This window comes from Glycine max, chromosome 4 (genome assembly GCF_000004515.6).
Source record: "Glycine max cultivar Williams 82 chromosome 4, Glycine_max_v4.0, whole genome shotgun sequence".
Classification (NCBI taxonomy): Eukaryota; Viridiplantae; Streptophyta; class Magnoliopsida; order Fabales; family Fabaceae; genus Glycine; species Glycine max.
This window is the reverse complement of record NC_016091.4, coordinates 46,495,653-46,523,410: the sequence shown is the minus strand read 5'-3', so window position 1 is coordinate 46,523,410 and position 27,758 is coordinate 46,495,653. Positions and strand designations below refer to the sequence as shown.

General features: G+C 32.7%; 2 protein-coding genes across 5 annotated transcripts; one reads left to right on the top strand and one right to left on the bottom strand.

Moving 5' to 3' along the window:
* Positions 1 to 3,790: 3,790 nt before the first annotated feature.
* On the top strand, positions 3,791 to 9,928 carry LOC100806484 (protein DYAD). 4 transcript variants are annotated; one of them, XM_041014983.1, is made up of 9 exons: positions 3,897 to 4,020; positions 5,527 to 7,103; positions 7,333 to 7,652; positions 7,776 to 8,159; positions 8,243 to 8,300; positions 8,374 to 8,469; positions 8,812 to 9,107; positions 9,186 to 9,300; positions 9,397 to 9,928. In XM_041014983.1, exons 3-9 carry the CDS (start codon positions 7,384 to 7,386, stop codon positions 9,490 to 9,492), a joined length of 1,314 nt encoding a protein of 437 aa, XP_040870917.1. In that variant the 5' UTR covers positions 3,897 to 4,020; positions 5,527 to 7,103; positions 7,333 to 7,383; the 3' UTR covers positions 9,493 to 9,928. The 4 variants fall into 4 exon arrangements, with proteins under 4 accessions (XP_003523191.1, XP_040870915.1, XP_040870917.1 ...); XM_041014982.1 differs by lacking the exon at positions 5,527 to 7,103 and adding an exon at positions 4,102 to 4,254; XM_003523143.4 differs by lacking the exon at positions 5,527 to 7,103 and having other exon boundaries at positions 3,791 to 4,020; positions 8,386 to 8,469.
* Positions 9,929 to 12,641: 2,713 nt separating this feature from the next.
* LOC100803449 (tetratricopeptide repeat protein 27) lies at positions 12,642 to 26,414 on the bottom strand. Its single transcript, XM_006578688.4, has 21 exons — positions 25,735 to 26,414; positions 25,503 to 25,632; positions 25,112 to 25,419; positions 23,718 to 23,799; positions 23,318 to 23,639; positions 22,796 to 22,854; positions 22,530 to 22,619; positions 20,160 to 20,251; positions 19,969 to 20,067; positions 19,790 to 19,867; positions 17,166 to 17,250; positions 16,978 to 17,036; positions 16,759 to 16,828; positions 16,189 to 16,280; positions 15,620 to 15,682; positions 15,266 to 15,332; positions 14,155 to 14,427; positions 13,813 to 13,935; positions 13,186 to 13,338; positions 12,922 to 13,030; positions 12,642 to 12,831 (listed from the first exon to the last, which is right to left on the bottom strand). Exons 1-20 carry the CDS (start codon positions 26,121 to 26,123, stop codon positions 12,935 to 12,937), a joined length of 2,730 nt encoding a protein of 909 aa, XP_006578751.1. The 5' UTR covers positions 26,124 to 26,414; the 3' UTR covers positions 12,642 to 12,831; positions 12,922 to 12,934.
* Positions 26,415 to 27,758: the final 1,344 nt, after the last annotated feature.

Below are 27,758 nucleotides of genomic sequence, written 5' to 3'. Positions count from 1 at the left end.
AAGGTCTTGATCCATCCAGCCAAGAACAATTTGCATGTTCTCTTTCCCGTCCTTAAAATTTGCACCATTAAGAACTAGAATCGAATTCATATTTGCATGATTCATGGGTAAGTTATTCATTTAGTAATTAAATCTTCGTGAATCCCCTTTTTTTAATTCTAGTTAAATCCCTTATCACATTCACAAATATACATAAGGGGGAAGTTCTATTAGAAACTTGCATTTTCTTTTTCTTTTGTTTTAACCAAAATATGGATCGAAGTTTCTCATATAATTCGGGTGTTAGAAAGATTTCCATATATAACATAAAACTTCTCTGCCAATTCTTTCTAATCGAGCCTCTCGATCTGTCATTATACCTCTAGAAGTTGAAAGAATTACAATCCCTATGCCCCTAAAATTCGAGGGATTAATTGATAATTAGAATATATTCGTAGACCAGGTGTACTGATCCGTTTTAAATTTTAAAAACTTTTTTAATATCAAGTCTTTGGATAGTGTTATTAATTGCTAGTGATATCCTTGTTGTAATGTTCAAACATTGATAATAAAAGCATGTCAAATAACAAAACCATCTTTTGATGTGACTTATCATTCACATGCAAAACATGGTAATTATCACATGACATCACAGGTGTGTACTTAACTTATTAAATGGTAACTTTCCTTTAGGCCAATCACCATTCATATAAATAATCACACACGTTAACATTTAACATTTCTCATGAACAATCATGAAATATTCCTTGTGCTCCAACTAAAAGAATACTTTATTTCATTTTTCAGAAGAAAAAAAATTCCATGATATTGAAAAACAGATCTTAACTTATAGATGTTTATGTTAATAATTCGTGTGTGTAATAAATTAAAAAATACATATGCTTGTGACAAAAAGGAGATGTCACAAGAATGATGTGAATTCGGATTTCTAGTATGAAAATATTTGTGTAAAATTGAAATAAAGCAAATTATACTTTGATACAATCTACACAAGAGAGATCACTTTGGTGATATCTTGATTCAATTAGCTCATTTAAATTCTAAATAATTAAAATGATATACCATAACTGAATTTTGAACATTGATGCACCAAATCCAACATTAAAATGTTTCTTGAGTAAATTATTTTAACTTTATTTATTTATTTTAAATTTTAGAGGCCCATGATTATTATTTTAATATACTGCAACGACTTCTAAAAGTAAGAACAAACACATAAATGATGCATTCAAATTTATACCAAACATCATATATGAATCAAGTATGGGATGCTTTAGTACCAAATGTTGAGATTTAATTCCAAATATAGGGATTCAATCAATCAGCCTAATTTTATTCTAACCGTCGTCAATCCTAACCACATGCTTCTGATTTATGTAAAGAGAAAGTACTATACAGAGATAAATAGAACCCCGTTGTGTTCCTATACTCAAAATCATGATGGAAACTATATGCGAAAGAAGCATACCTAGATTAACCATAATAGAATGATGATGACAAAAGGTTGATCAGAAAATTGGTTTTATGACCTTTCAATTGTAGAGAACTCTTCTTTTGAGTTGCTCTCTACGAATGGGGACCATAACCCCTTATATTGGTAATTGTCATCAGTTACCCCAAATTTGATAATTATAATTTGACTCCTCATCAAATTATAATATCACTAGTATCTATACAATTATCCTTTCATGACATATATGCTCTTAGACATACTTTTTTATATTGATTAGACCACTTTAATAGCTAATTATATAATGGTCCTAATTCATTTAATTATGTGATATATATATATATATATATATATATATATATATATATATATATATATATATATATATATATATATATATATATATATATATATATATATATATATATATATATATATATATATATATATATATATATATATATATATATATATGACCCAAAACCCAAAATTGCTAACACTCACATGTTTAATGCCCAACAATGTTTCCAACAAGATTGTTTCCAAAAATCCTTAACTATTAATTCATCTTTCAACAAATAGATCATAATTACTTTTGTGGTTTTCTAGTTTCTATATTCCTTCCTGGAGAAATTTGGGGAGAAAAAACATCATAGAATATCTTTCTCCCATGATAAGATTATACAATGAATTTAATCTTGCATGTTGAACATTGTTTTTAATTTTTTGTGCATATGATGGAAAAAATAATAATTAAGTAGACACAGAGAAAAATAATAAGAAATTAGAATTATTTTTTTATGAATGTTAAAGGAAGAGTTATGTGTAATAAAAACTCAACATTTTCGAAGGCCAATGCATTAAAATTGAAAGGATGTTGCTAGATCAAAAGAGTAATGTAGTGTCCGTAACTCAATATCAATGATAAAGAGTGACATTGACTTCTTTGGGAATTATCGCAAACAATCAACAACTAATCAAAATTGTAGAGGTTTGATGGAGGAACAACCTAGTTATTAGTTAATGACTATTTGGACATAGTTGATTATTAGTCTACATAAATTTACTTTTCTAAAACTCAAATTGTTGTTTGAAAGAGAAATAAGTGATAAAATCTAATGTTATCAGGATGAATGGCATTTTAGGATTGCCAATAAAGACTCGTTTGTAATATTATTATTACACAGGGTTAAATTGTAAACAATATTATCACAACTACTTAAATAGCCTTTGGAAAAAAATATATCTATGAAAATAGTTGTTGTCTAAGCATAATGTCAAATATAATCAAAGCAACATCCATATAAAAGCATATAAAAGTGATGACTTCTAGGTGAACCACCTTCATAGGTTGTCCACCATATGTACAACACTTTTAGCCTTTAGATCAAATCTATCTTGACTTCAATATGGTGCACCTTCCACACCATATTTTTCTCCTTCCCTGGATTTGAACAATTTTTTATCACCACTCGTTGTCAACCATCGTGTGCCATCGCTAAAGCAATTTTTGATGATGATGTTTCATTTTTTTCTTCTCCACACTATCAGGGGGCACACATCTCCTCCGAAAACTTTAAACACGTCACTTCTTACGCCTTGTTATATTCTAACAAAATGCACCACCTCAGAATCATTTTCCTCTTACATAATTTTTCTCAAGACGTGAAGAAAAAATAAACCATTTTTTTTAACAATCATGGGAAATAAATCTTAAGATATAAGAAAGAAAATGTTTGATTGGTTGTGAGACATCTTTTGTGCGGGGTTTGAGGCAACATTGTTGGATGTATGACAAGGACAATGGTGTGGTGTGGTGTTTGAACTGCTAGAGGAAGAAGAACAAGGGAGGTTGGAGAGAAAGAAACCTATCAAAGTCAGGATGACAAAGTTGTGATGGCATAATTGTAGTGATGTAGCCATGTGCTTGGTTGAATACATTGAAGTTTCATTTTACACATTTCTTGTACTAGTCTCTAACTTTGACATCAAAGTATTTGTATATACAAATCTTATTACTCACCAAAAGCCATCATCGCATTGATTGTCCACCACATTTGGATGTGCAAAACTTCTTCCTAACAATCATAAACCACTCTAATGTTGGTTTGCCCTATAAATCGTCCATAAAAGTTAATTCTAGATCTTTGACAATGTGTACTAAGCTTATATTGACTGAAATAACTAAGGAGTGTATAACACGCGGTCACGAGATGAGAAAAATTTCAATAAAAATGTGCAACATTAATCATGGCCACCAAGAGAAAGAGGCAAAAGCCAAAGAATGGGACCGGATTCTCATTAAAAAATAATAATTATTTTATTATTAGCAATTAATGATTTCAGGGTTTTGTGGGTGGTTTTGGCGGTTAGGGTTTAGCTTGAGAATTTTATGAGAGAGAAAGTATAAAAAAAGAGTAAAAAACACACACAAAAAAAACAACTTTATTTGGAGCGGCAGGCACGAGTTTGGTTTGAGGTTTCTGTTCGTTTCATTTCATTTGGTCACACAGTGTTGTCGGCCACTTTCTCTCTCTTTCGCGCTTCAACTTTCGTTTTTGCACTGATTGGTACGCTTTCATTTCCGATTTCACCTCTTTCTTTCTGTTTGTTCTGTTTCTCAATTCGCTTTTCGCACGTACGATTCTTAGGTTTTTCGTTGTGGCTATCTGAATTGGGGTTTGGGTTTTCCGTTGCCCTAATATCATCGCATTGTACGCGAATCGGGCAAGTGTTGCCGATTTTCTTTGTGGATCATGTGGATTTTGCGTTCTCAGATTTGCTTCTGATGCCAGTGTGTTTTGGTGAGATTAATCTTTTAGGTTTCACTGACCCGTTTGATAAGTGTGAGAGATCTTTATTATAGGGTTTGCTATCTGTGTTTTGCCTCTTGGTATGTAATGTAACAGTTTTCGGGTACTCGTGTGTGCGGTGCCCAGTGTTCTAAAGTTGGATTTTCTTCTAAATGGAAGAACTTTTTGGTAGTGTTCCTTAACGTTATGAGCTATTGTTTGAGTTTCCCACTTTCTTCGTTATGATATAATGAACTTTGATCGTGAACATGACTTGTATTGGTAGTTCAAGGATCATTGTGGATTCTTTTCACATTGCGGGGGATTTAGTGGCTCTTTCGCAAAAAAGATCTTGAGGTGTAATTGCTCTGATTTTTGTGGCCTGACTTGAAATAAAATTTTGGAGATTAATGTTTCGCATAGGTCTAAATGGCTGGATGATTTTGTGGTACAATACAGTCCATGTTAGGTCTTCGTTACTTCCACCAATAGCAAGCGAAGTCCATTTTGTTGTTATGTTCTTGGGAGCCCTTATAGCCAAAAGCCTTTCGGTGAAAGAAAGTGTTGTGTAAGTGAGGGAAATAAATACCAGAGAAATTTGCATTAATGGACCATGAATAATTACATAAATGAACTTAACATCACATCTTAATCCAAAACCTTAATGCTCAGTTTTTTGAGTATTGTCTTTACTTATATGAGACATTTTCATTTCTATACGATGTGAGATTTCTCCTCATACTTGTACTTCAACAATCTTTTCTTAAGTGAGTCTCATCCACATGATAGTATCTCCCTCGAGTGAAATTTATTTTTATCCATGAGTATTTTCATGGTAATCATTAGAGTTCACTTGCTTTAGATACTTGTATTGTCGTTCCACCCACAAGACATGCTGCCTAGGCCCATCATTCGGAAGACTTTCAATACAAGGGATTTTCAGGCCAAGGATTCATTGTTGTCATCTTACTCGTCCGAGTCGGTCATCAAGTTAAACCATCGGCTTTGATAGTAATTTTTGTGCAATCGAGAGAGATAAAATAGGGAGATTTATACCAATGAGTCATGAGCAACGACATAAGTGAACTTGATATCACACTTTAACTCAAAACTTTAAGGCTCAGGTTTATGGGTTTTGTCTCCACTTATATGGTGTTTAACCTTGTCATTTCTATACAATGTGAAACTTCACCTTATACTTATATTCCAACAGTCTTTTCCCCAAGTGCAAGTTTCATCCACATGATAGTCTTTCCCTTGAATGAAAGTTATTTTTATCCACAGGTATTTACATGGTGACTATTAGAACCCACAAGTTCTAAATACTTGTACCGCCACTCCACTCACGGGATAGGTCATCTGAATTCACCATCAGGAAAACTTTCATATAAGGAATCTTTAGGTCAAAGATCCACTGCTGTCATCTTACTCGTCCGAGTCGGTTACAAAGTTGAATTTGACTCTGATATCAATTGTTGTACAATCAAGGGGGGTAAACATCGGAAAGATTTACATCAATGAATTATGAGCAATCACATAAGTAAACTTAACATCATCCTTTAACCTAAAACCTCAAGGCTTAGGTTTATGAATTTTTTCCTCACTTATACGATGTTCCATTTTTTTATTTCTACCAGATGTCAGACTTTGTCTTACACTTATACTCCAACAATAGTGGTGACCCCTTATTCAGGCTTGATAATTATTCTCATCTTACAATATTCTTTTTTAAATTTAAACAATATCCTGGAGATTTGAAATTAAATTTTAATTGAGGGTAGAATTATTGGGAAACAATTCAAATTTGTAATTTCAAGTCTCTAGGATATTGTTTAGATTTGAAAAAGAATAGTCTTATTTCTAGGATATTGTTTACAATTAAAAATATATTCCATAAATTAAAGATTTGTTTTCTCTTTTAAGATTATGATGCTAAGTCTATATATAAAGGTTCTTAAGATGAGAAGAATTGTTCAGCCTGAAGAGGAGGTCACCACCCTAGGTGAGAGGGAGGTCATGTTAAGGAAAGTTTTACAAGTTTGTCTAATTTGTCTTAAAAACTTGTTTTAAGAAAATCGTGGATGTAAGGATGAGAGTTCAAACTATATTAAACAAATTTGCAACCTGAGGGGGTGTCATGTTAAAGAAAGTTTCCAAGTTTGTCCTAAAAACTTGTTTTAAGTAAATCGTGGATGTAAGGATGAGAGTTCAAACTATGTTAAACAAATTTGTAACTTTTTTCTATTTTGTTTATGTTGTTGTCTCTTGTTCTTGGTTGTGTGATTTTTTAGTAATAAAGATATGAGTATGATTTTCCATCAACAATTAATATCAGAGTTGATGGTTCAATTTAGTGATCAGCTCGAACAAGTAAGATGTGGATCTTTGACTTGAGGATCCTTTATATCGTAAGTCTTCTTGATGTTGGTCTAGGCGATGTGTCTCGTGGATGTAGTGGCGGTGCAAATATCTAAAGCATGTGGGTTCTAATGGCCACCATGAAAATACTCGTGGATGAAAATTACTTCCGCTCGAAAGAAAGACTATCATGTGAATGAGACTAACATTTGAGGGAAAGATTATTGGATTACAAGTATGAGGTGAAGTCTCATATCGTGTAAGAATAAAAAAGTTTGAGCACCATATAAGTTAAGACAAGACTCATAAGGCAAAACTTTAAGGTTTTTGGTTAAAGTGTGGTGTCTTCACTTATGTGGTTGCTCATGACTCATTGGTATAAATCTTTCTGGTTTTACCCTTCTCGATTCCACAACAGAAAGTCTTTCAGCGAAAGCATCACCATGGCATGTAGGAATTGCTGTTTGTGGCTTACTGCTCTGGGATATAATATGAAACAGCAGGTTATTGCTGTAAGAATTTTGTTTTTGCTCATTCTTTTGAACTTGTAAATCATGATGCCATGTTGCACTATGATGGGTTCATGTCATGTGGAATATTTGATTAAATTAACCTTTGTTATCCAAGGGATTGCTCACTAAGCATTTGGGATTTTTTTGTTAATTTATTTTGTGTTGCTAATGTGAATGATTACACTTAAAGATCCATTTGTGTTTCTTCTGGAGTGTACAGAAATTGTGAGGAGCAACAGACCACTTGAGATAGTTTAACTCAGCTGCAGGGATGGATCTGTGGGGTGCTCATCATCGACTTTTGTTCATTGGTCGGCATGAGGAAGATGGAACTCCTGATACTTCTATGGGAGAGGAATCAAACGATGAAGAAGAAAAAATAATTAAAACTGAACCCGTCTTTGTGCCTGAAATTAAGAAAAGGAAACGCCTTAGCCTTAGTCAGCTTAAAGAGGTGAAAGAGGAGTCACATGGGAAGCAAAGCAGTAGCAAGCCTAAGAGAAAGAAGCATGATAGTAGGGATAGATGGTCAGCTGAGAGGTAAAGAAAATGTGATATTCTTTTTGTTATCTTCCTTAATCCTTATTTCTACCATATATATACATGATGTGTCCTCCGAAAAAAAATATAATTATAAATACATGACCTAATCATGTAATGTAGGTATCAATTGGCTGAGCAAAACATGTGGGAGGTACTAAAGGCTGAAGGGGCGTCATTTGAAAACCCAATAACCCGACCTGCACTAAGATTGGCTGCCCGCAAACACATTGGAGATACTGGACTTTTAGATCACTTACTGAAGCACATTGATGGTAAAGTGGCACCTGGAGGGACTGAGAGATTCCGAAGATGGTTCAACACCAATGGAATCATGGAGTATTGGTTGGAGAGTGCTGACTTGGACAAGGTGCGCCAGGAGGCAGGGGTGCAGGACCCTTTCTGGATACCGCCATCTGCATATAGGGCAGCCGGTGCCCCTTCCCAAAATATTGATTCTTCTGATGAATTGAAACAGCTTAAAATAGAACTGACACAAATGAAGAAGTATTGAACTTGGAAACTGAATATCAACTTAATTTTGTATGGTTGCTATTTTACTGCCTCTAATGATTTTACTTGTATAACAGAGATATGCATGAGCTCATTGCCAAGAAGGAAGAGAAAAGTGATATTAACATGATGGAGGTGAATGTTGAATAATTTTATTAATTCAATGGTTTGCTGTCTCTTACAGCACTTCATGGTGTTTTGTGTTGAGTTGCTATGGCAGGAGACACACAAGGAATTTGTGAAGTGGAAATTTATGACTGACCATCGCCTTACTGAAATCATGACTTCTTTGAAGGATGTTCAGGTATCTAAGAAGTATATTGCCATCACTTTTTCATCCTTTTAAGATTTAATGGGATTCATGTTATGTTGAATGTTTTTCTTTTAGTTGGTTGATTTGTTCACTTATGTGATCCTGGCTCACATAAATTTTTTATCCCTGTGAAAATGGGGTAGAGGGAGACCATGAAGGACATTAGAGGAGATTATTTAAAGGAATCTCATGGTGAATAGTATTCATGAGAAGGCTTTAACCAAGCCCAATGGCGTCAAATAAATCATGTAGTCAATCTCATGTAGTGAGACAAAGCTATTGTTGTTGATGACGATGTTATCTCTGGCTCACTGTAGTTTTATATATTGACAGGGAAAGTATGGTGAATTGATGATTTGGAAAACTACAGTTGCGCAACAACTTATGGAAATAACTAATAAATTGAATGATCTTCAAGCATCTAGGGAATGCACCACTTATAGTCCTCCTTCAGAAAGGTGGAAAGATTGGATAGAAAGCACCAACCTAGACAATATTCAGGAAGATGCATTTGCTACTTGGATTGGGAATCCAGAGCTACTTAATGTTCCACAAGAGGTTATACTTGAAGATCCCAACACGACCATGCCAACACAGCCACCCAGTGAAGAACTGACTAACAAGAAGAGGTAAGATCTGTGAAGTCAATGTCATAATCGTTATTTTTGTTATATACTATTTCCTCATTTTTGCCCTCAATATAATAGCGATGTGCTGGAGTTAGTACCTGTAAAACTAGAAGATCAACCAAATGTAACCCCTGATTCTTCTACAACTGTTAATTCGAAGTCAGACCTTGACAACTCATTGATTATGTTTCAGGTAATGTTGACAGTGTGTAGATGCCACTTGTTATATTTTTTAAATTTTTATTCATTTTAGCACAATGTATTCAATATTTATGATGTTTTCTCGCAGGAGATGTTTATGGATTTATACAAATGGAAAGAGAAAATGGAACAGCAGCTGATGGAGGTATCGAATACTGTATATGGTATGCTTGCAATGAAGTAGACATCACTCCGAAGTATCGAGGCTAAGATAGGATATAACCACCGTTTCGTTCTCAAGTTTTCTTTGTTACTCTTAAAACTGGTAAAGTTTAGATATTGTACAGCATTAACAATCTGATCCTGAAAATCTATGCCAACCACTAAGTTCACAGAAGAGGTTGAGTCTCACCCTGCTGGCTGAGCTGCAAATTGTCGATATGTCTGACTGGCCTTTTACAGTATACTTGGCCTTTTAAATTGAATGACTTAAGGTAGGTCTTCAGTGGTAATGAAATTGGTTGTTTTCTCAACTTATTGGGTAAGATTATGAGTTCCTTTAGTATAGGTCTTTAGGTAGGCTACCCGTATTTAACGTATTAGCTGAAACTATCTTGTTAGAGCTTGTACTTAACCTATTTGGTAACAAGTTGCCATATATATATATAGAATTTCTACAATATCGTTCAGCATATCTTGTGGGTGTCTTACCATTGTTAGTTTCAAAATATGCTATTTTGTTATGTCCTTGCTCTCTCCTGTCGTTATGCCGAAGTGAAGTGGAAAGTGGAACAATAAAAAAGCATTTGGAGAAAGAAAAATGCAAAGAAATTAGTTCAAGCATTTGCACCAGGAATCAGTCGAAGCAAAGGGGAAATGCAGCGTTGATAGAAATCCAAATTGAAGGTGGGAACTGCCAAACTCTCCACCATGTTCCTACTCACTGCCAAACTCTCCACCTTCACTAATTTCTTCATCCACCTCCTTTTTCCTCTCCCTCTGGCACTTGATAGCTGGATGCAACCACTGTAGCCATGAGTGTCAAAACGAGTCCCACATTCTGCACCCCAAATATTGCTTTCTGCACAGTTTCGGAATGTTTTTTTTACCTTTAGGATTGGTCAATCCTCAATCCTGAGTGTTAAAGGTGCAGTGTAATAAAATGTAATATTACATTCTGGATTGGCCAATCCCGAAGCCAAAAATGGTGCAGGAAGCAATTTTTTGTGTAGGAAGCAACAGCTCCACATTATTTGCAAACGGCCCCACATTATTCTGCAACCTTCCCGCTGCTTGTGTGAGTTTGGACCTGGCTAAAACTAAATACTACTCTTAAAAGTCAAACGATTCGGAATAGCAAGGGGAGCATGCATGGTAAGTAAAACTTGGTGCGACTATTTTCGTCATAAAAACCTTTTTTTTAAGGGAAACAATTGTTTGTAAAATGTGAGGTAAAATTATAAAAATGATAAAAAAACTTTTATGGTAACTTTTTTATTGTAAGACAAATTTTGAAATTTATGATTAAAAGTTATTAAATTATTTTCTTATTATAATTGTATTATAATTTTATTCTAAACGATTATTTTTGTTTTAAATACAAGATGTATTATTATTAACTTTATATTGTTTTCTATAATTTTACTATAAAAAGATGTTCTTGTTAAGTTAACTAAACAAAAACTTTTTAAGTTGTTCAATTAAAACAAAATATAGTTTTACAAATATTTCACTTAATATATCCAAACATAAAATTTGTTGTATATAATTGGTTAAAAGTATTTAATGAATTATATTTACTTACTGTAGAAACCACTTATTGCATGTTCAAGAATTTATTTTTTGCAACTTGAAGAAAATGATTTGGACTTTCTAAAGTCACTTTAAATTGATGGATTGTGTGCAGAATTTGTTATATTTTCTTGGATTATTATTGATCAAATAAGTGTACGTTTGGCTGTACATTAATTTAGAAAAGGTGGCTACTTTTTATATGCAGGAAAAAACCCTTGGAAAACAATTCATATCTCTAACAACTAACCAAATTGGCAAATTCTAATTCCTGTATATGTATTATATCTTTTTTAATTCAAACTTTATACTTTATAAGTTCATTTTGTTGTTCGTATTTTTTTATAGTAAAAAATCATTATTGTACTATAGATACAGATTTACCTTCGGCTGTAGCTATTATAGGCCTCGTTTTTTTTTTTTTTTAATCATCTTATTCATAAGGAGAAATAAATTCTAATTAATTCAATCAAACTCAAATATTATTGAAACTATTCAATGTTTTTGTAATGATTATTTTAAAAGTCAGAATAATTTATAATCAATTCAATAGGCTAATTTTAGAATTTAATAATTTAAAAGCTAATTTAGTTTATAGATAAAAAACTATAAAAAAAGAGAAATTTTATTCTTATGAAGATTAGGAACTAAAATTTGTTAAAATTTAGAACATAGACACAAATTTGTTAGATGTTTGTGTCCTTATGTATAAGTCTGTTGTTAAAGGCGTCTTTTTTTTTAAAAAAAATTATCCTATTTTATGTTTTTATAATTAAAGTGTTAATAATAATATACAATTTTATAGAAAAGCAATGCTACAATTTTTTATGTTAAATTAATAAAATATAAATCAAAAGAAAAATATTTAAAGTAATAGAGTATATAATTTATTTATAAGTCAACAAAATAAGCTAAAAATTAAAGACAAAAGAAAAATATTTAAATAAAGATTATATAATACATTTACAAGTAAACAAAATAAGCTAAAAATTAAAGGCAAAAGAACAAACTTTAAAAATAATTTAAAAGCATAAATAACTAAGATTTAAGATAAAAAATAAATAAAAATTTATAAAAAGGATAAAAAAAATAAAGTGATTTATGTTGAAATTTGAGGGAGACAACAAAAGAAAAATCATAAAATAATTATAATTTGAAAATTTTTAATAGCACAAAAATAGTTCTACATTATCAATGAATAGATTATTTATTTTAATCAAAGGAGACTAATTCAATTAATTGAATTATTATAAACGTCTTGATACCTGAGTTGAATTTCTATAGATAAAATAATTATTTATTCTAGGAATTAACATCATAATTCAAAAACTCTTGCTCCTGTCCCAAATTTAAATACTTGACTTAGTTTAATTATAATCTTACTTGTCAAAATTAATATCTCCATTAAGTCACATCAATATGACGTATTTTATATGAACAAAAGATAAATAATTTACAAGGTGTTTTAAACAAAATTTAATTTTATCATAATTCTAAATGAGTTCATTAAACAAACCAGATCAAATAATTGAAATGTAGCAGTCAGAGATAGTCTCACGTAGAAGTTATAATTTGTGACCTTCAGGAGCAGGGAGGTGGCCATGACAAAATCGCGCTTTCATTAGAGAATGTTTAATATGCAATACATACGATATGATACAAAGCACGTCCTTTAACTCCAATCAGTGATATTCAATATTTGCCACATTCAGGATTCTGAAAGCAACCTCTTGAAATTCCGTGTTGATGAAAATTAGGAAGCTACATGCACAGCCACTCTTAATAGATGCCTCTGCAGGTTCAGAACGACCAACTCCAATAAAATGACACCAGCTAAAACCTTTAGGTTAGAACTTGCATTATAAATCGAATCGAATAATACCTTCAACAAGATTTTAGTTAGCCATTGAGTTCGATTGGAGTTTAATTTTCACTTCATCATAGCAAGCCTGAAGATCCCTGAACTCTTCTGTATCGGTGAAGCTCTGAGCCTGAGCATACAAGTAATTATAAAAACTTTTACGGGATGGGCAAGACAAGCAAACAAAACAGATTTAAATAGTGTATAAAGTGAAGAACGCAATGTTTCTTGACTTTTTCAATCCTCAAGGCTTGAACATCAAAAACTTAACAAAAATTATCTTGCCTGTCTGATGACATTCTTCAAGTGCATCTCAGCTGTAGTCAATTGTTTAATACTACCAGCAGATGAAAATATTTCCACGTACACCTGGCAAAGTTCCAAAGATGCTTTTGCAAACTTTTTGAAACGATCTCGGTCCTTCCATGTATCGGATCCCTGGAAGAATACAATCAATCATACTCGTGAATTGCTTATGAAAACTATAATTAGGACAATAAAGTACAAGGGATTTTAGAGAGCTAGCAAATAGGTCAAAAATCAAAAGATCAAAGACAGTTGCATTAAAATGACAGGCAGGGATCACTGATCTCGATAATCGATAGTAAACAATACTTGTGTCCCCACTTTTGTTAAAACATTACTATAGAAAACATCACAACAACGATCAAAACACTGCATGTGATGTTGCAAATATATATGGTTGTAGCAATGTAATTGCACAGATCTTCGATACGGATTTACAAGTCTTATTCTTGTTGTGCATCAACACATAATTCAAATTAACACCATTTTCTTATAATTATGTTTCTAAAATAAAATGTCAATAAATGACGAAAGATACACTGTATGATGCAATAGAAAGTTATATATAGTGTTTTTAATTTTTAAGAAAAAAGAATATAGACATACCTGGAGTGACCTAACTTGCTTTAAGAGGGCTTCAGAACACATCATGAGATCTCCATTAATTCTGTGCCATTTGGCATATAAGCCCCAGATTTCTGGTCCACATCCACTCCCACTTTTAATTATCTGTATCAGAGTAATAAATATTAACCTTTATTTTACTTGCCCATTAAACAATATTGCATTGCACTGTCATTCTGTCACTGGCAGTCTAACAGTTTGATGCCATTTACAGTTAAGCACAATGCACTTTAGCTACATTAGCAGTAGATCAACGATTTTTCATCAATCACTTCATTAAGTAGAAGGGATCTGCAAAAACAGACTCTTGATAGAATTGAGTACCTGTTGTAAAACTTTTCCAAGTAATAACAATAATTGTTCAGTTTCACGTGATCTTCCTGCAATAGATACTCCAGACACTTGCTCTTGATATTTTGATCCAGAATCAACAATGCAGAGTTGATCTGTTTTAGGCTTATTATCATCAGTTACCAACTGGGGCACGTTACTTGTTGAAAGCTTCTTTTCCACCTCCCTTGTGATTCTTTCTAATAATTCACAATCAACTCTCTTGTTATTGCTCATGTCCAAAATCATTTGGACACCTTCCAGTGCCTAAAAAGAATTTATCAAACCAATCAATGAACCGAAAGAAGCTATGCCTTTACTAGAGTTATTTTTTGGTACACCACACTTCAATTTTATATCATGTTAAAATTTAAAATTAATTGCTAAACTGAAAAGGCCTCTAAATTTCTTTCTTTCTGATAAATATCAGCTTCAACTTTCAAAATTATGGTGACATTTGGAAGAGTTTCCACACACAGCTTATTTGAGTTTATCATATATGCACTTTGAAAAATTAAATACGTTTGGCTAAGCTTGTGAAAGTGCGTTATGACGGCATAACTTATTTTTAGTAAGCTAAGAGTTATAAAAGGGTCATAAGCCATTTTCATAAGCTCATCCTTTCAAAATAAGTTTATTGATTATAAGAGCTTAATTATGCCCCTTATATCAAGTTTGTATGACCCACATAAATAAAGTCAGTATTGAACATGACAATTACACTGAAAAGTTTATAACTGAAACTATATATTAGTAACATTTAAAAAAAATATTTCAAGTGCTAAGTTTTAAAGGAAAGCACTGGTATTATCTTAAATGAGGCTACAGAAAATGAGTTTATTTCAATTTAATAAGTTGAAGAAGTTTAGTTTCTGCAAATTAAGCTAGTGACCTCCACATGCCAAATGTTTTCAACACCTATTCATTCCTTTCCATCAATCTAAACATAGCCTAAGGAAGATGCCATACAAGACATATAGCATGCAGGATAGAGAATAAAACTGAAAAAAAAAAATCATTCTATTACTTCAAGTCATATAGAAGACATATGTATCATAGACTTAATTTGACCAACAAATGAAGAGAAACCAAAAACAGCAGATACCTGACTGATATTGCCAGTGTCAACAGCAACATGGCTGTAGTTCTCCCATAGTTGCCAGCTGTTTCGTCTGTCTTACCAAATATCATTATGTTACTGTTTATTCTAAGAAGGTTGAATTTGCAATGATTATGAACAAATACATATGCTGTATGTATGCATCTGCAGATGCAAGCTTATGCCCAAATTTATGATGCAAAGGAAGTTTAATAGAAGGATGAATAAGAAACTTGAATTTCAAGGCTTCTTCAATTGATTATGAACCAATACATTGTTGAATGTATGCAAGCATCTATGTAAGCATATGCCCATATTTATGGTGCAAAGGAAATTTAATGAAAGGGTTAAATACGAAACTTGAATTTCAAGGCTTCTTTAAATGCAATGAAGGCCTCCTTGCTCTTTTTCTTGATCATATGCCTGCATGTAAGGTAAAACATATAAGTAAAAGCTAGAACCAAAATTTAATAATCCATGACTATTTTTATTATTGTTATTAATTATTATGGACTGGATACTGCTTTATAAATTGTCCTCACAACAGTGATACCAAGGTAAAAAAAAAATTGGAGAGCTTCCAAAATGAATAATTAGAATGTCAAACTCTGAGAGAAGGCAATTTCAATCCAGTTTATACAAAGGTATGAAGATATTTCTGTGGCACTAAGGAGACACCTCAATGGTTAAGCAGCAAATACTAGAGCTGGAGATCTTAAATTCAAACATAACAAGGAATGGACTCGGTGAAATTGAAGGGAAGGGGATGACTTTATCCATATTATGTAGCCTGAATACAGATGGAACCAAAACAGAAAAAGATACTTTTAATAATAAAAAATGTGAGGGTTCAAAAGAAAAATAGTTTATACACCGAAACAAACTAAGCTGTTTCCTGTTTTTGAATACAAGAAGAAAGAATTCCATACAAGCAAGCAATGTTATTCCAAGCTTCCCCATTTTCAGGATCAAGTTGAACAGCACGAGTAAACGCATCCAAAGCCTTTTCTATATCCCGCGCCTGTAAATTTTACCAAGTTAACTTGACATACTAAAGAAAGCAAAAATGAGAAATACAAAACAAAGGGGGAAAAGTCTACATTAGCTATTGTAAAAAATGGGCATTGGTGGTGATTCAGTGCCCATCCGTACAAACCAATCAAGTAATCTGATATATAACTGCATACCCAATTGCACACAGTTGCACAAGTGGTAATCTATGCATAACTAAAGAAGTGGCTTCCAGAAATTAACTATCTGAATTTTAAACCTTGTCCTAATAAACATGCATTCACCTAGCTGTTCAATTCATCAAAGTTGGCCTAATATTAATTTTGCTGCCACACCAACAGTAGCAATAGCCACTTTCATTATGGGTATTCAGACTTTTCCTACAAGGAGAATGTGTACCTTCTTTTCTGGATAAAATTGTACATTTTATTGCAAATCTAATGGTGCAAATATATAATAATTAAGCATAGGGGACATCACACAATTACCTTCAATGCAGCAGCACCTAGTGCAAACCAACCATCTGGATACATAGAGTTCATTGACATTGCAGACTCCCTGAATTTGGTGAATAAAGTTTACTATATTTAACATATCATTCCAAATAACAACACTACAATCAAAACAACAATAGTTATATATGCATTAATGACAAAGACAATGACAATAATAGTGAAATGCTTTGGGTATAAGGACACATCACACACCACAAAATTTTAGATGTCTCATAATCTCCTCTGTTGTATGCACTGCGAGCCAGAGAACGCTGCCGATCAGAGAAAAACAAATCAATTAAGAGAGAAAATGTAAATTTAAAATTTTCGTAATATGATAGTGTAAATATGTAGAACACAAACACGAACATGTACAAGCATGAATAGATACACAGGCACACCTTTGCTCTAGCAGACCTATTGTTTGAAACTTCCAGAGCTTTTTCATAGCATGCATCGTTAGCGGTAGTGTCACCCAGGGAGCACCTAGAAAATTTTAGCATGAGTGAAAAAGATAATGCAGAATAATTTTCTATAATCTTATTCTTGATCAACAACTAAGTAAATGAAAAATAATAAAATAACAAGATAACTAGAATTGTCATCAGTGAAATTTTTCTGGCTTAACAAAAAGGACAGGACATAAATAATCTAAGCCTACTCCAGTAAAAAACTTCATGTTATGAAATTTTCAAAAAATTATAGGTGTCATCTTCCACTAGAATACTTAGGATTCTGGCACAGATAAATGGGTAAAAAATTGTAGTGTATAATCCAAATTATTTTAAACCACACTTTCATTGATAACCAAAATCAATTAACATTTTAAAATTGTAGTGTACAGCAAGTAATAGCACACACAAACTAAAATATAAATAATTTTTCTAATATCCAACACTCTTAAATCAATTAGCATCAATATTGTATGGGAGAGAAGATAAAAAAAAAATATTGTATGGGAGAAGAAGAGACAGAGCAAGCAATGGTAGGTCATTAAGTTATGATTTTCTTCTTGCAAAACACATTCAACATTTTTTATATGCTCTTGTTAGGTCTTTAGTGATTCCAACATCATTCGAAAGGTCAGTTTTTTAAAACTGGTTGATGATTGATGTGAAAAATCAGATTTAGTGGGAACCATATTTTTACTAAACATCAATGCTTACCTTCCTATCAGTTATAGTTATGGCAGTTATTTCAATACTCAAGCATATTAGGCTGGATCAGAATGCCTGTATTTCAAAGATTATTCATTTCCCTATTAACCTGGCATATGATAGGTTTACATTTATAGCTTCTCTTTGGTGTTCTTACTACAATATTGAGATAATTGTCAATTCTGACATGCGAAGACTGGCAGCCTAACTACTGTTTTCTCCTATCTCCTGTTTTATTTTGTTTTATCTTTGGGTAATTTGTGGCTTTCCCCTGTTTTATTCAGTTTTACTTTGCTACCTTGTGGTTTAAAAATCACACTTCGCCTCCTGTTCTTTAATTAGTTAACACATGACCCACTTGTAAGGTATGTCAATATTATTCATTACTGTCATCAATTCAACTTTGTTTCCGTATACATTATATATGTAAAGTACTGTATATAAAATTTATCTCATGTATACCTATTTTAAACATTTTATGAAAAATTTACACGCGCGTTCAAATTTGGGACAAAGTTTTCACACTAAAATATGGACAACTAGAAAGCAGGCATGGATGCAGAGTTGAATTTACAACCTAATATCTGTCTCATGAGATGAAGATTTTACGCATATTATACATGCATATAAACCTTATCTCATGGACAATGAATAAAGAGATCATAGGATTTAGGACTTCAAGTTGGCTTCATGAATCTTCTTGAAACATAGAACTTATGGACTTGAAAATTTAGCTTCAAATTTGAACTCCTACTTATAGTCTTTGACTAAACTATCTAGTATCTACATCGATTAGTAGTTACATGAAGTTTATCAATATAGACAATAGACAAGATAGATCAATGATCAATCCTCAAATTTACCTATGTGACCATAGTTTTCTGTTTAAGAGCCTGTTTGATTCAGCTTTTCTCATGAAAAAATGATTTTATTTTGAGAGAATGTGCACGCCACTTATTTTAAGTGTTTTTTTATGCTTTTGAAAAAAAATCAAAACCCAAAAACAATTTGATTTCTGATTTGTTTTGGAAGCAACTTTGGCTTTTGGAAAAGAAAAAGGCTAAAATTATAACAAGATTTTAAAATTTAAAATGTTTCTTGTAACAAAAAATAATTTCTGCTTTACATAAAAATCTATAAAAAAAATTAATCACTTTATTATAATCTCAAAATCACTTTTTTTTCAAAAATCTTAAACAAACAGCCCTAAATGTGCTCCAAACTTTTACCTGAATTTGAAATACTATAGATGAGCTTTCATGTAAAATAGTTATATATGTTCATGGTTTGTAACATGAGGTTTCCATGCATATATAACAGGCTTGAAATTAAAAGGAGAGAAACTATATAATGTTGGGAAGTTGTCTTCATGATCACAATGCATAATATTAAAAGTAAAAACCACACGAAGGTACATGCTAGCTTAGCAAGGTTATGGGCTAGCTTATGTATATACTGCAAAAGTTCAGACGGTCATCTGTACCCAATCCCAACATTGCTATCAAACATTCTTTGCTAAAATTATAAATGCAATATGAAAATGAAAATCTTTAAAAATACACCCTCCTAGAAGAATCAGATAAAAAAATAAAGGAACAATAATAAATATTAGATATTATGATAGTAAAATTATAGCTATAAATACTAAGATGCTAAACGGTTAGGATATCCTATCCCCATGTTTATTAGCTGTTATCCCTAAACATACTCTGCAAAAAATCATCCACAAGTGACAGCATACAACAACTTAAAAATGGATTGTAAATAAGCTACAGCACTTGTGGGAGAAATGGTCAGAGTAGCTGTTGTTCAAAAGCAATCACAATCCAATTATAAGAAAACGAAAAAAAGCAAGCCAAGTAACATACCATAATCTGGGATCATTTGGTCTTTCAGAAAGACGTTTCCTGATAAGTTCAACAGCAGTTGCTTTCTTCTCCAACAGACTGTTTTCCAACCCAAATATCAATCAAATGAACATCATCACCAAAGGTGAATAATGAGGGGAAAAAATCATTATGTTTATTCATTTCAGGTTTTATTATACCTGTAGCAGTATATAAGATTATCCCATAATTCTAAATCTTCAAACTCCTTCACTGCTTCCCCTATCAAACCACATCGCACTAAAAGTAACCCATATTCCCTGAAATTGGAAAGAAAAAGTAATAATTAAGGAGCCATCTGATTTTTATGAAGCTAAAATGCAAAATAGGCTTACAAAGCAAAAGTTTTTACTTCCTTAATGCAGGAATACTAGGCATATAAACAGCATAACTAAAAGCAATTCTTTCTGCTATTGCTGGAGAAGATTCATAAACATGTTTAACCTACAAAAAAATGTAGTATAATTTTATCAGGTACAATTAAACAATTCAAAACAACTCACTCATTGCACCTAGATTAAAAAAAATCACTCTATGTATAGAAGGATATAAAAAACTTCAATGATATTAGACATAATCAACCCTGTTGCATCTTTAGTCTGTGAAAGGTACTTGTTAGTAAGTGGATCCTGTACACGTCCTGCATTAGAGTCTCTCAAATTGAAAACATTCACTCATAAAAAAGGATTGAGACAGTTGGAAGAGCTTATCTGGAGCTTATTGAATAATAAGGCTTTATGAAAATGGTCAAATTTATGTTATAAACTCCTGTGAATAATTCACGGGATAAGTGTTTATTGAATAAGTGCTTAATTAAGTTGACCCAAACACACCCTAAAAGGAATGGAATATGTAGTAGAATGTTATGTAAATATAAATAGGAAAAGAATTTAGTTAACCAGCTACTGTTAGTACTTTATAGATGTCGGGTAGCTGTCTATAAATAAAGCATGGCTGTTGTATATTTTAAACTGAGACTGGAATAATAATAGAAGTGAAGTGCATAGTTCTCTGATCTCTCTGTTTCTCTTCTCTCTCTACCCTCTCTGTTCTGTTCTTCCTCCTTTCCTTCCTATGTCTTACTGTTTCTTTCTCTTTCCCACCTAAACCCTATATCATAGAGCAAAGAAGAAACACCAATATTAGCTTTATAAAGAAAAATAGAATCTACTGAGGGGTTCAGGCCAGTCTTGGATTTACAGTCCTGAATTAGTAACTAGTTTCAACTTTCAAGTACCTTAGGAACCTTGGTATTCTAGGAGATGTTTCTTGCCATTTAATTATTTCTGTAAATATCACATAGTAATCAATTCTTTGATGTCTATATAATCATAAGCATGCTGTTGAGTGTTGAGTGCAATTTACTCCGCAATTTCACAAATCCACCAAGTCTCTTAAACTTTTCATGATTAGCAAAGCAAGTTTGCACCCTCTTTGGCTTCTAGGTCAAGGACCTCCATTCCTGTCCTCTATCTTACTGCAGTTGTTGGCACAAAGTTAGCTGATGCTTATTCCTGGATACCATCATTGCTTCTTCTATGGGAAAAGAAGTTCATGACCCTATTATTGATATGAGTCCCTCATTGGAGAGGCCCTCATGGACTGGTTCTCAAATGGGTTCAAAATCCTCAGCATTAGGGATAAAGAAAATAGAGGCTGTGGTAATTATCCATTAGCTTGGGAATAATATTCAGGCTACCTTCCCAAGTAAGGTAACTCATCGGTTAGAATTCCTTTTTGAAATTGTTCATTCAAATATTTGGGTTCCAAGTCATGTATTAGGTTATAAATATTTTGTAACTTCCATTTATGCTTTATCACAATGTATATGGTTACTTTAAAGAAAGATCATTCTGAACTGTTCGGTATTGTTCAAAAAATATGTATCATAATTCATACTCAATTTGGTAATATTTATTGTATTTTACATAGTGATGATGCAAGAGTATGTTTCCCCCCACTTTTAATTCTTTCATGATGACTTTCCACGGCAAGATCCATCAATCTAGTTGTCCTAACACACCATAACCTTCTTGACACTACCTACACTGTGTTGATTCATGCTTAAAATTTGGGAGACGTCATTCTTAGTTCATACTACTGGTTATTTAGTAACTTGTATGCCATATTCTCTTTTAAATAACCAAGTTCCTAATTCCTTTTTGTTTATAAGTAATTCTTTATAAGATTCCTCTGTGTCTTTGACACTACCTACACAATATTTTTTGTATGACCAACCTTTCTCCAAGATAAATTAACTGTTCATGCAATCAAAGATATCTTTCTTAGGTGTTCTACTGCACAAATATTTTTGTTGATTCTACCTTTTCGAGGATATGGCACACTACTAAGCAGGTTGAACAAGACGCCATTGATTGTAATTAATTCTTTGATATCTTACGTATGTTGAGTGCAATTTATTTATGTAATTTCACATGTCCCCAAAGCTCTTAAACTCTTTAAGAAATCTAAAACACACTGATTGTAAACAAAATTCTAATTTGTGTCTACATAAACCATGAAAAAATAAAAAATAATTAAATCAGTTGATAGCTTATTCTGTTTTATTGTGTGAAAAAGCTTGATTGTCTATATTTTAGTCACCAAAATATATAACAACCTTTCATTGCAATAGACATATAGGAAAATGAAGTATCAAACAAGATACTTTTATAATTCCCTAGTTAACATGCTAACCAAAATACAACACATAGTTGCATACCAAGTTATCCATCATCAGTAAGGCACGCTCCTTAGTTCGGCTACGAGATAACTCCCATCGAATACGTAAAACATCGCATAAACACCGTATCTAAAGCAAGAAAGAAAAAAATTATCAAATGCAAATAATGGTTTACAAACTATACAAATTAAGCAGAACATTAAAAAGGAAAATAAACACCATAAGCATTAACAAAGTTGCCTCTGTTTTGTACAGAAAAGCCTAATTTTTAAACAAATAAAAGCTGTAGACTTTTGTTTACTTACAGTGAAGTAAAACAAATGCTGGGAATCAATTGCCTCAATGTAAGGGGCCATGTCCCATCCTGAAACCAAGTCACAAACCAGCAATTGAGTGAACTAATAGCTGGCTCATAGCTATTTTGTTTTTTCCTCTTTTAGAATACATTAATAATTGTAATTAGCTCTAAGTCAAAGGAGGGGGACAAGGGAAATAGTGATTGATCCCTTAAACTAAATATGAACGAATTTAGAAACATATGTTGAAGTACAATTGTACAGTTACAACAGTAACCTAGGAGAACAGTGGTTGAGTCAAGAGGAAAACATTTTATTTTCTAAAAAAAAATCTGATTAACTTTAAATATTAAATTATAATAAATATTTTCTAACATTGCAATTCATATGTATAAACATGCTAGACATAAAGATTTCAGAAACCCCATAGCAGAGGTAGTTTCAAAATTGGAAGATTAAAAAAGGGGATTCATATGTATAAACATGCTAGACATAATATCATGCATGAATGTATAAATTCAGGAAACTTACGTTGCAATTCATCATGTCGGGAGCTCTTTTCAATTAGAAGACAATATGCCAGAATTACAGCTTGTTGTGTTGCTGTCAAACTTGGAGTAACATGGGCACCATTTTCCATGCCTTGTGACCAAGTTTTAGAATCATTATTATCTAACAACTTCGGTATTCTGAGTATGTCAGATGCTTCAGAGGTTTCACACTGATTCAAATTCCAGTTATCCTCACCATTGTTGGAATCAGACGTTTGCATACCACTACCTGTTAAGGAGCAGTTATCCACATTTGATGTACTTGTGTTTGTAACAAGTACCATCTGTGCCTTTGGTTCTGCCTATGTCCAAAAATTACATATTAAAAGAAAAGTTTCATAAAACATGTTATGTATTTTGCAGCAGTTTACTATGTTTACCTGATGTACAGTACGGAAACCAAGTACCCCAGTAACTGAAAGCTGAAGCCCAGCTGCCATCTCAGCTGACTCAAAATGCATCCTGATAGGATAAGGTACTTCATCATAAAAAGATACCACAGGAGAATCAAAAGTAGTAGCATATTATTTCAACATTTAGATAGTACTTCTCCAGAAATACCTTACAACATACTTGGGAGCCATTTGACTACAGAAAATGTTTCTGTTTTCATTTTATTTCCAGTTTTGATTTTAATTACAAAAATGTCAAATAATTTTCATTTCAATTCCTATTTTCAAAAATTTGTATAAGAAATCAAGAAAAAAACTTCTTATTTTTTTTCATTGTTTCCTATGCAAACTATTGAAAACAGAAAATAGAGTAAAAACAAGGTGGATTTTTTTGTAAATTAAAAGTGAAACAAGAAAATTAAATCAGAAAACATTTTCTCAAACCAAATGTCCCCCTTTTTTTCCGAATATGATAAGAGTCTTGCTAACCAGTGTCCTTATGATATGGGAGCACATTTAGTGGAAATCAGATGGGAATGCATTTAAAAATCATAGGAGAGTGCATTTGTATGCATCGTAATAAAAAAACTTCCCCCTTTTACTTTTTTTAACTAGTGTCTTAAGGGCACTGGTTAGCATTTTCCATATCATAAAAGGCTTAGTTATTTTGAAATTTTAATCAATCATTTTCCTTAAACATATTTGTAGACTTCAAGGTGAATCCTTACAACTAAACAGAAAATTCACTTTCAGTCACAACTTTGTGCCCTAGTCAAGAAGAATGAAGCAATGCTAGCTGTTAAATCAATCAAACACATCTCATCAAGTCCCCCAACCCACCAAAAAAGGACGGAAGAAAGGCTAGATGAACATGTCATCCCAAACTTTATATCTAGAAATTAGTTTTGTGCTGAAGATAAATAAATGAAAGAATACAAAGATGCAGCAGTTTATGCAATGCAAGTACACAACCCATGAAAAGGTAAAAACAACTTGTGCCCCAACCAAGTCTCCCTTTCCCCATGAAAAGGTTTTAGGATGTTTCAATTTCAGTTTCTAAATTATTTAACAGATTGATAAACCCAGAAAAGTAAAGGAACCACCATAACATCTCAAAGTAATGTAAAAATTGCTATTTGCATATTACTATTTTCCAAGCAAGAAGAATAAAGTCATTCCAATTGCATATTAAAGAATACAAATCATCATTGATATTTTTCCATGAACATTAAAAACCTAAATATCACCTTTTGACGCTTTTATACAATGCATAAACAAAAAAACACTAATATAGACAGACAGACAGGCATAAATGAGGATAGGATACCAATTTTGAAGCATTCTATCACACAATTCATGGTTAACTGTCCATAGCAACTAACCTGCAAGAGTCAACTCGTCCATATAAATATTCCATAATGCCAGCCTCTAAATGAAGCACGGAGACAATCGCCGAGCTCTCCCCATGGCGTAAATGATCCTCCCAGTAACCCTGAACCAATTCTGAAGTGCTGAATTGCTGCAAGGCTTCACCCATAAAGACATGCAAGAGATCAGACAAGGACGAAGACCGCTCGTCCAAAACTCTCTGCTGAAGAAGCAAAACCCTGGCGAGCCACCACGAAAGGCTTCCAATCTCAACGGACAAATCCTTCATCCGCATAAGCAACATCTTCGCAAAAACAATATACTAGAAAAACAAAAACAACAAAATGTAACGAATTAGTAACATGATTCAAGTCGAGTTGATAGCGTTAAATGCATATCGGGCACCTGAAGATTGGAGAACTTTCCAAGCAAGTCGGAACCAGCAGACATAAGCTGATTCCGCGCCCAATTGTCCCATTCATCACTTCCATCCAAACCCAGAGGACATTTCGGTAGCTCTGCTCCTTTCAAAGGCCTACAGTAGCAACGGTTTCATTCTCTAATTAATTAAAAATAAAGAGAAAAAAAAGGTGAAAAAAACAGCGAGAGAGATAGATTGAGGTATTTGAAATTCTACCCGGTGAAGTTGGATTGAGTGAACCCTAGAAATGCGGCGACGGCAATGCACATGACGAGTATTGCCCTGCGACGCTGTTCGGCGGCGGCGGCGGCGTCTCTGATGAAGGACTCGGCGCGGTGGACCAACTCGGAGTAGACTCGGTCGGCGGCGTCGAGAGGCAGCGAGTCATGGCCATTGAGTCGGAAGACGAGGGAGGAGGAGGGTTCGGAGGTGAGTGCTTCGGCGTAGTTGCCGCGCTCGATGGAATTCAAGAGGTCGTTTATGAGGCCATCCAACGATTCACGTTCGTGGCGGGAATCCGACGGCTGTGAGGAAGTGAGGGTGCAACGAATGATGCGTAGCTCGTAGCCGCGGATGGCGATGGCATCGTGTTTAGTGGTAGACATGCTCTGGCTCGGTAATGGCTCCAACTTCCAAGTTCCAGCCACGTTCTTGCTTACGCCGGTTCGGGGTTTAGGGTTTTGGAATTTTTTATATATCTTTTGCCAATTTTGTTACTTTATCAAAAAAGAACCGCAGGCTTCGGTAGAATCGGTGCTTTGATTGTGAGGTTTAGACCAAAGATCCTGCTTCAAGTGTGTGATGTCTTGAATCTCTCTGTTTCTTTTTTTTTTTTTACATAAATGTCTTGAACCTCTTGATGCTTGTTTTTCTTTTCTTTTTTTTATTTCGGTAACTAAGCATACATGAATAGCGGAAAAATGGTTTAAATACCAAGATTTATATTAGAGGAAATTACCTTACACTATTGTTTTTCTTTTAAATTGTATTCGATATTTCTTTTTTTATATTATTTTTAACCTTTTTTGTTGATGTATTTAACTAAGGTAAACATGTCATTAGAAGAAATTGTCCTAACATCTCTTTATTACATTTGTATTTCTTGTGTTTTTCTCAAATTGTATTTAATATCTCTCTTTTTTTTACATTACTTTTATCTCTTCTAATGACATTAACTGACGTCAATATGAGGAGACGAAATTGTCATAACATCTTAATGAAATACTCAATAACAAATTAACAATTGATCTTGTAAATAGAACTTTCTTAAGACAATAACAGATTTTTCTTTAATATTTGACTCTTAGTTTATTGTTGTTAACACTATACCTGTAGCTTTTGATTGAGACATTATACCAAACACCTAGTCATCAAAAATAAATATTTTAAAGAAAGAAATTAAAAACACAAATGCATGAGCGAAATATTAAAATTTGAAGCAAATGACCATATTCAATCAATAGACATTCTTAAGAACACGTCCAATAAAAACACATCAATCAAACGACCTAACACGCACAAAAAAATTAAACTAAAAAAAGAAGAAAAGAAGCGTTAATACATACGTACCAACAAGGTGGATTTACGTCCAACAAAAAATTGGATTTACATCCAATTAGAGAAAAAAAGGAAGAGTGTTAAAATATTTTCAGGTTAAAAATGATGTAAAATCTTTTATGGAATTAAGAGAAAGAAGATGATGGTATTTTAGACATAAATTTTTATTAAAAATTATGTGATCGACATATGTATACTTTTATGGAATTATTAAACGGTATTTAGGAGGTAGAAGATCTATGTGTAATGTGAGTTAAACAATTAAAAAATTCTTTATAAGATAAAAAAAAATGAGGAATGTTGAATGCAATTTACAAAAACACTCATGGGTGTCGGGTGCAATTTGTTGGGAATCACTAATTTCATTATTATTCTAATACTATTGTGGTGTTGTAATTTCTTGTGTTTTTTAGCAGCTATGAAATGAGCCGCCACAAATATAATAAAATCAATGACATGTTATTATTTAACAATTGTATTTGAAGGTAAGGACGAAAAAAACCGATGGACAAGGACACCAAGAAGTAAAAGTAATCAAAATTAATGACATAATTAACTTTTACAATCTTTTTACTCTTTTGATTTTTGCGATCCAAGTTGCCTATTGCCTTTTCAGATGATCATTGATTAAATGAGTTACATTGATTCCAAATGACATTAGTTGACACTTGATAGTAAGGACC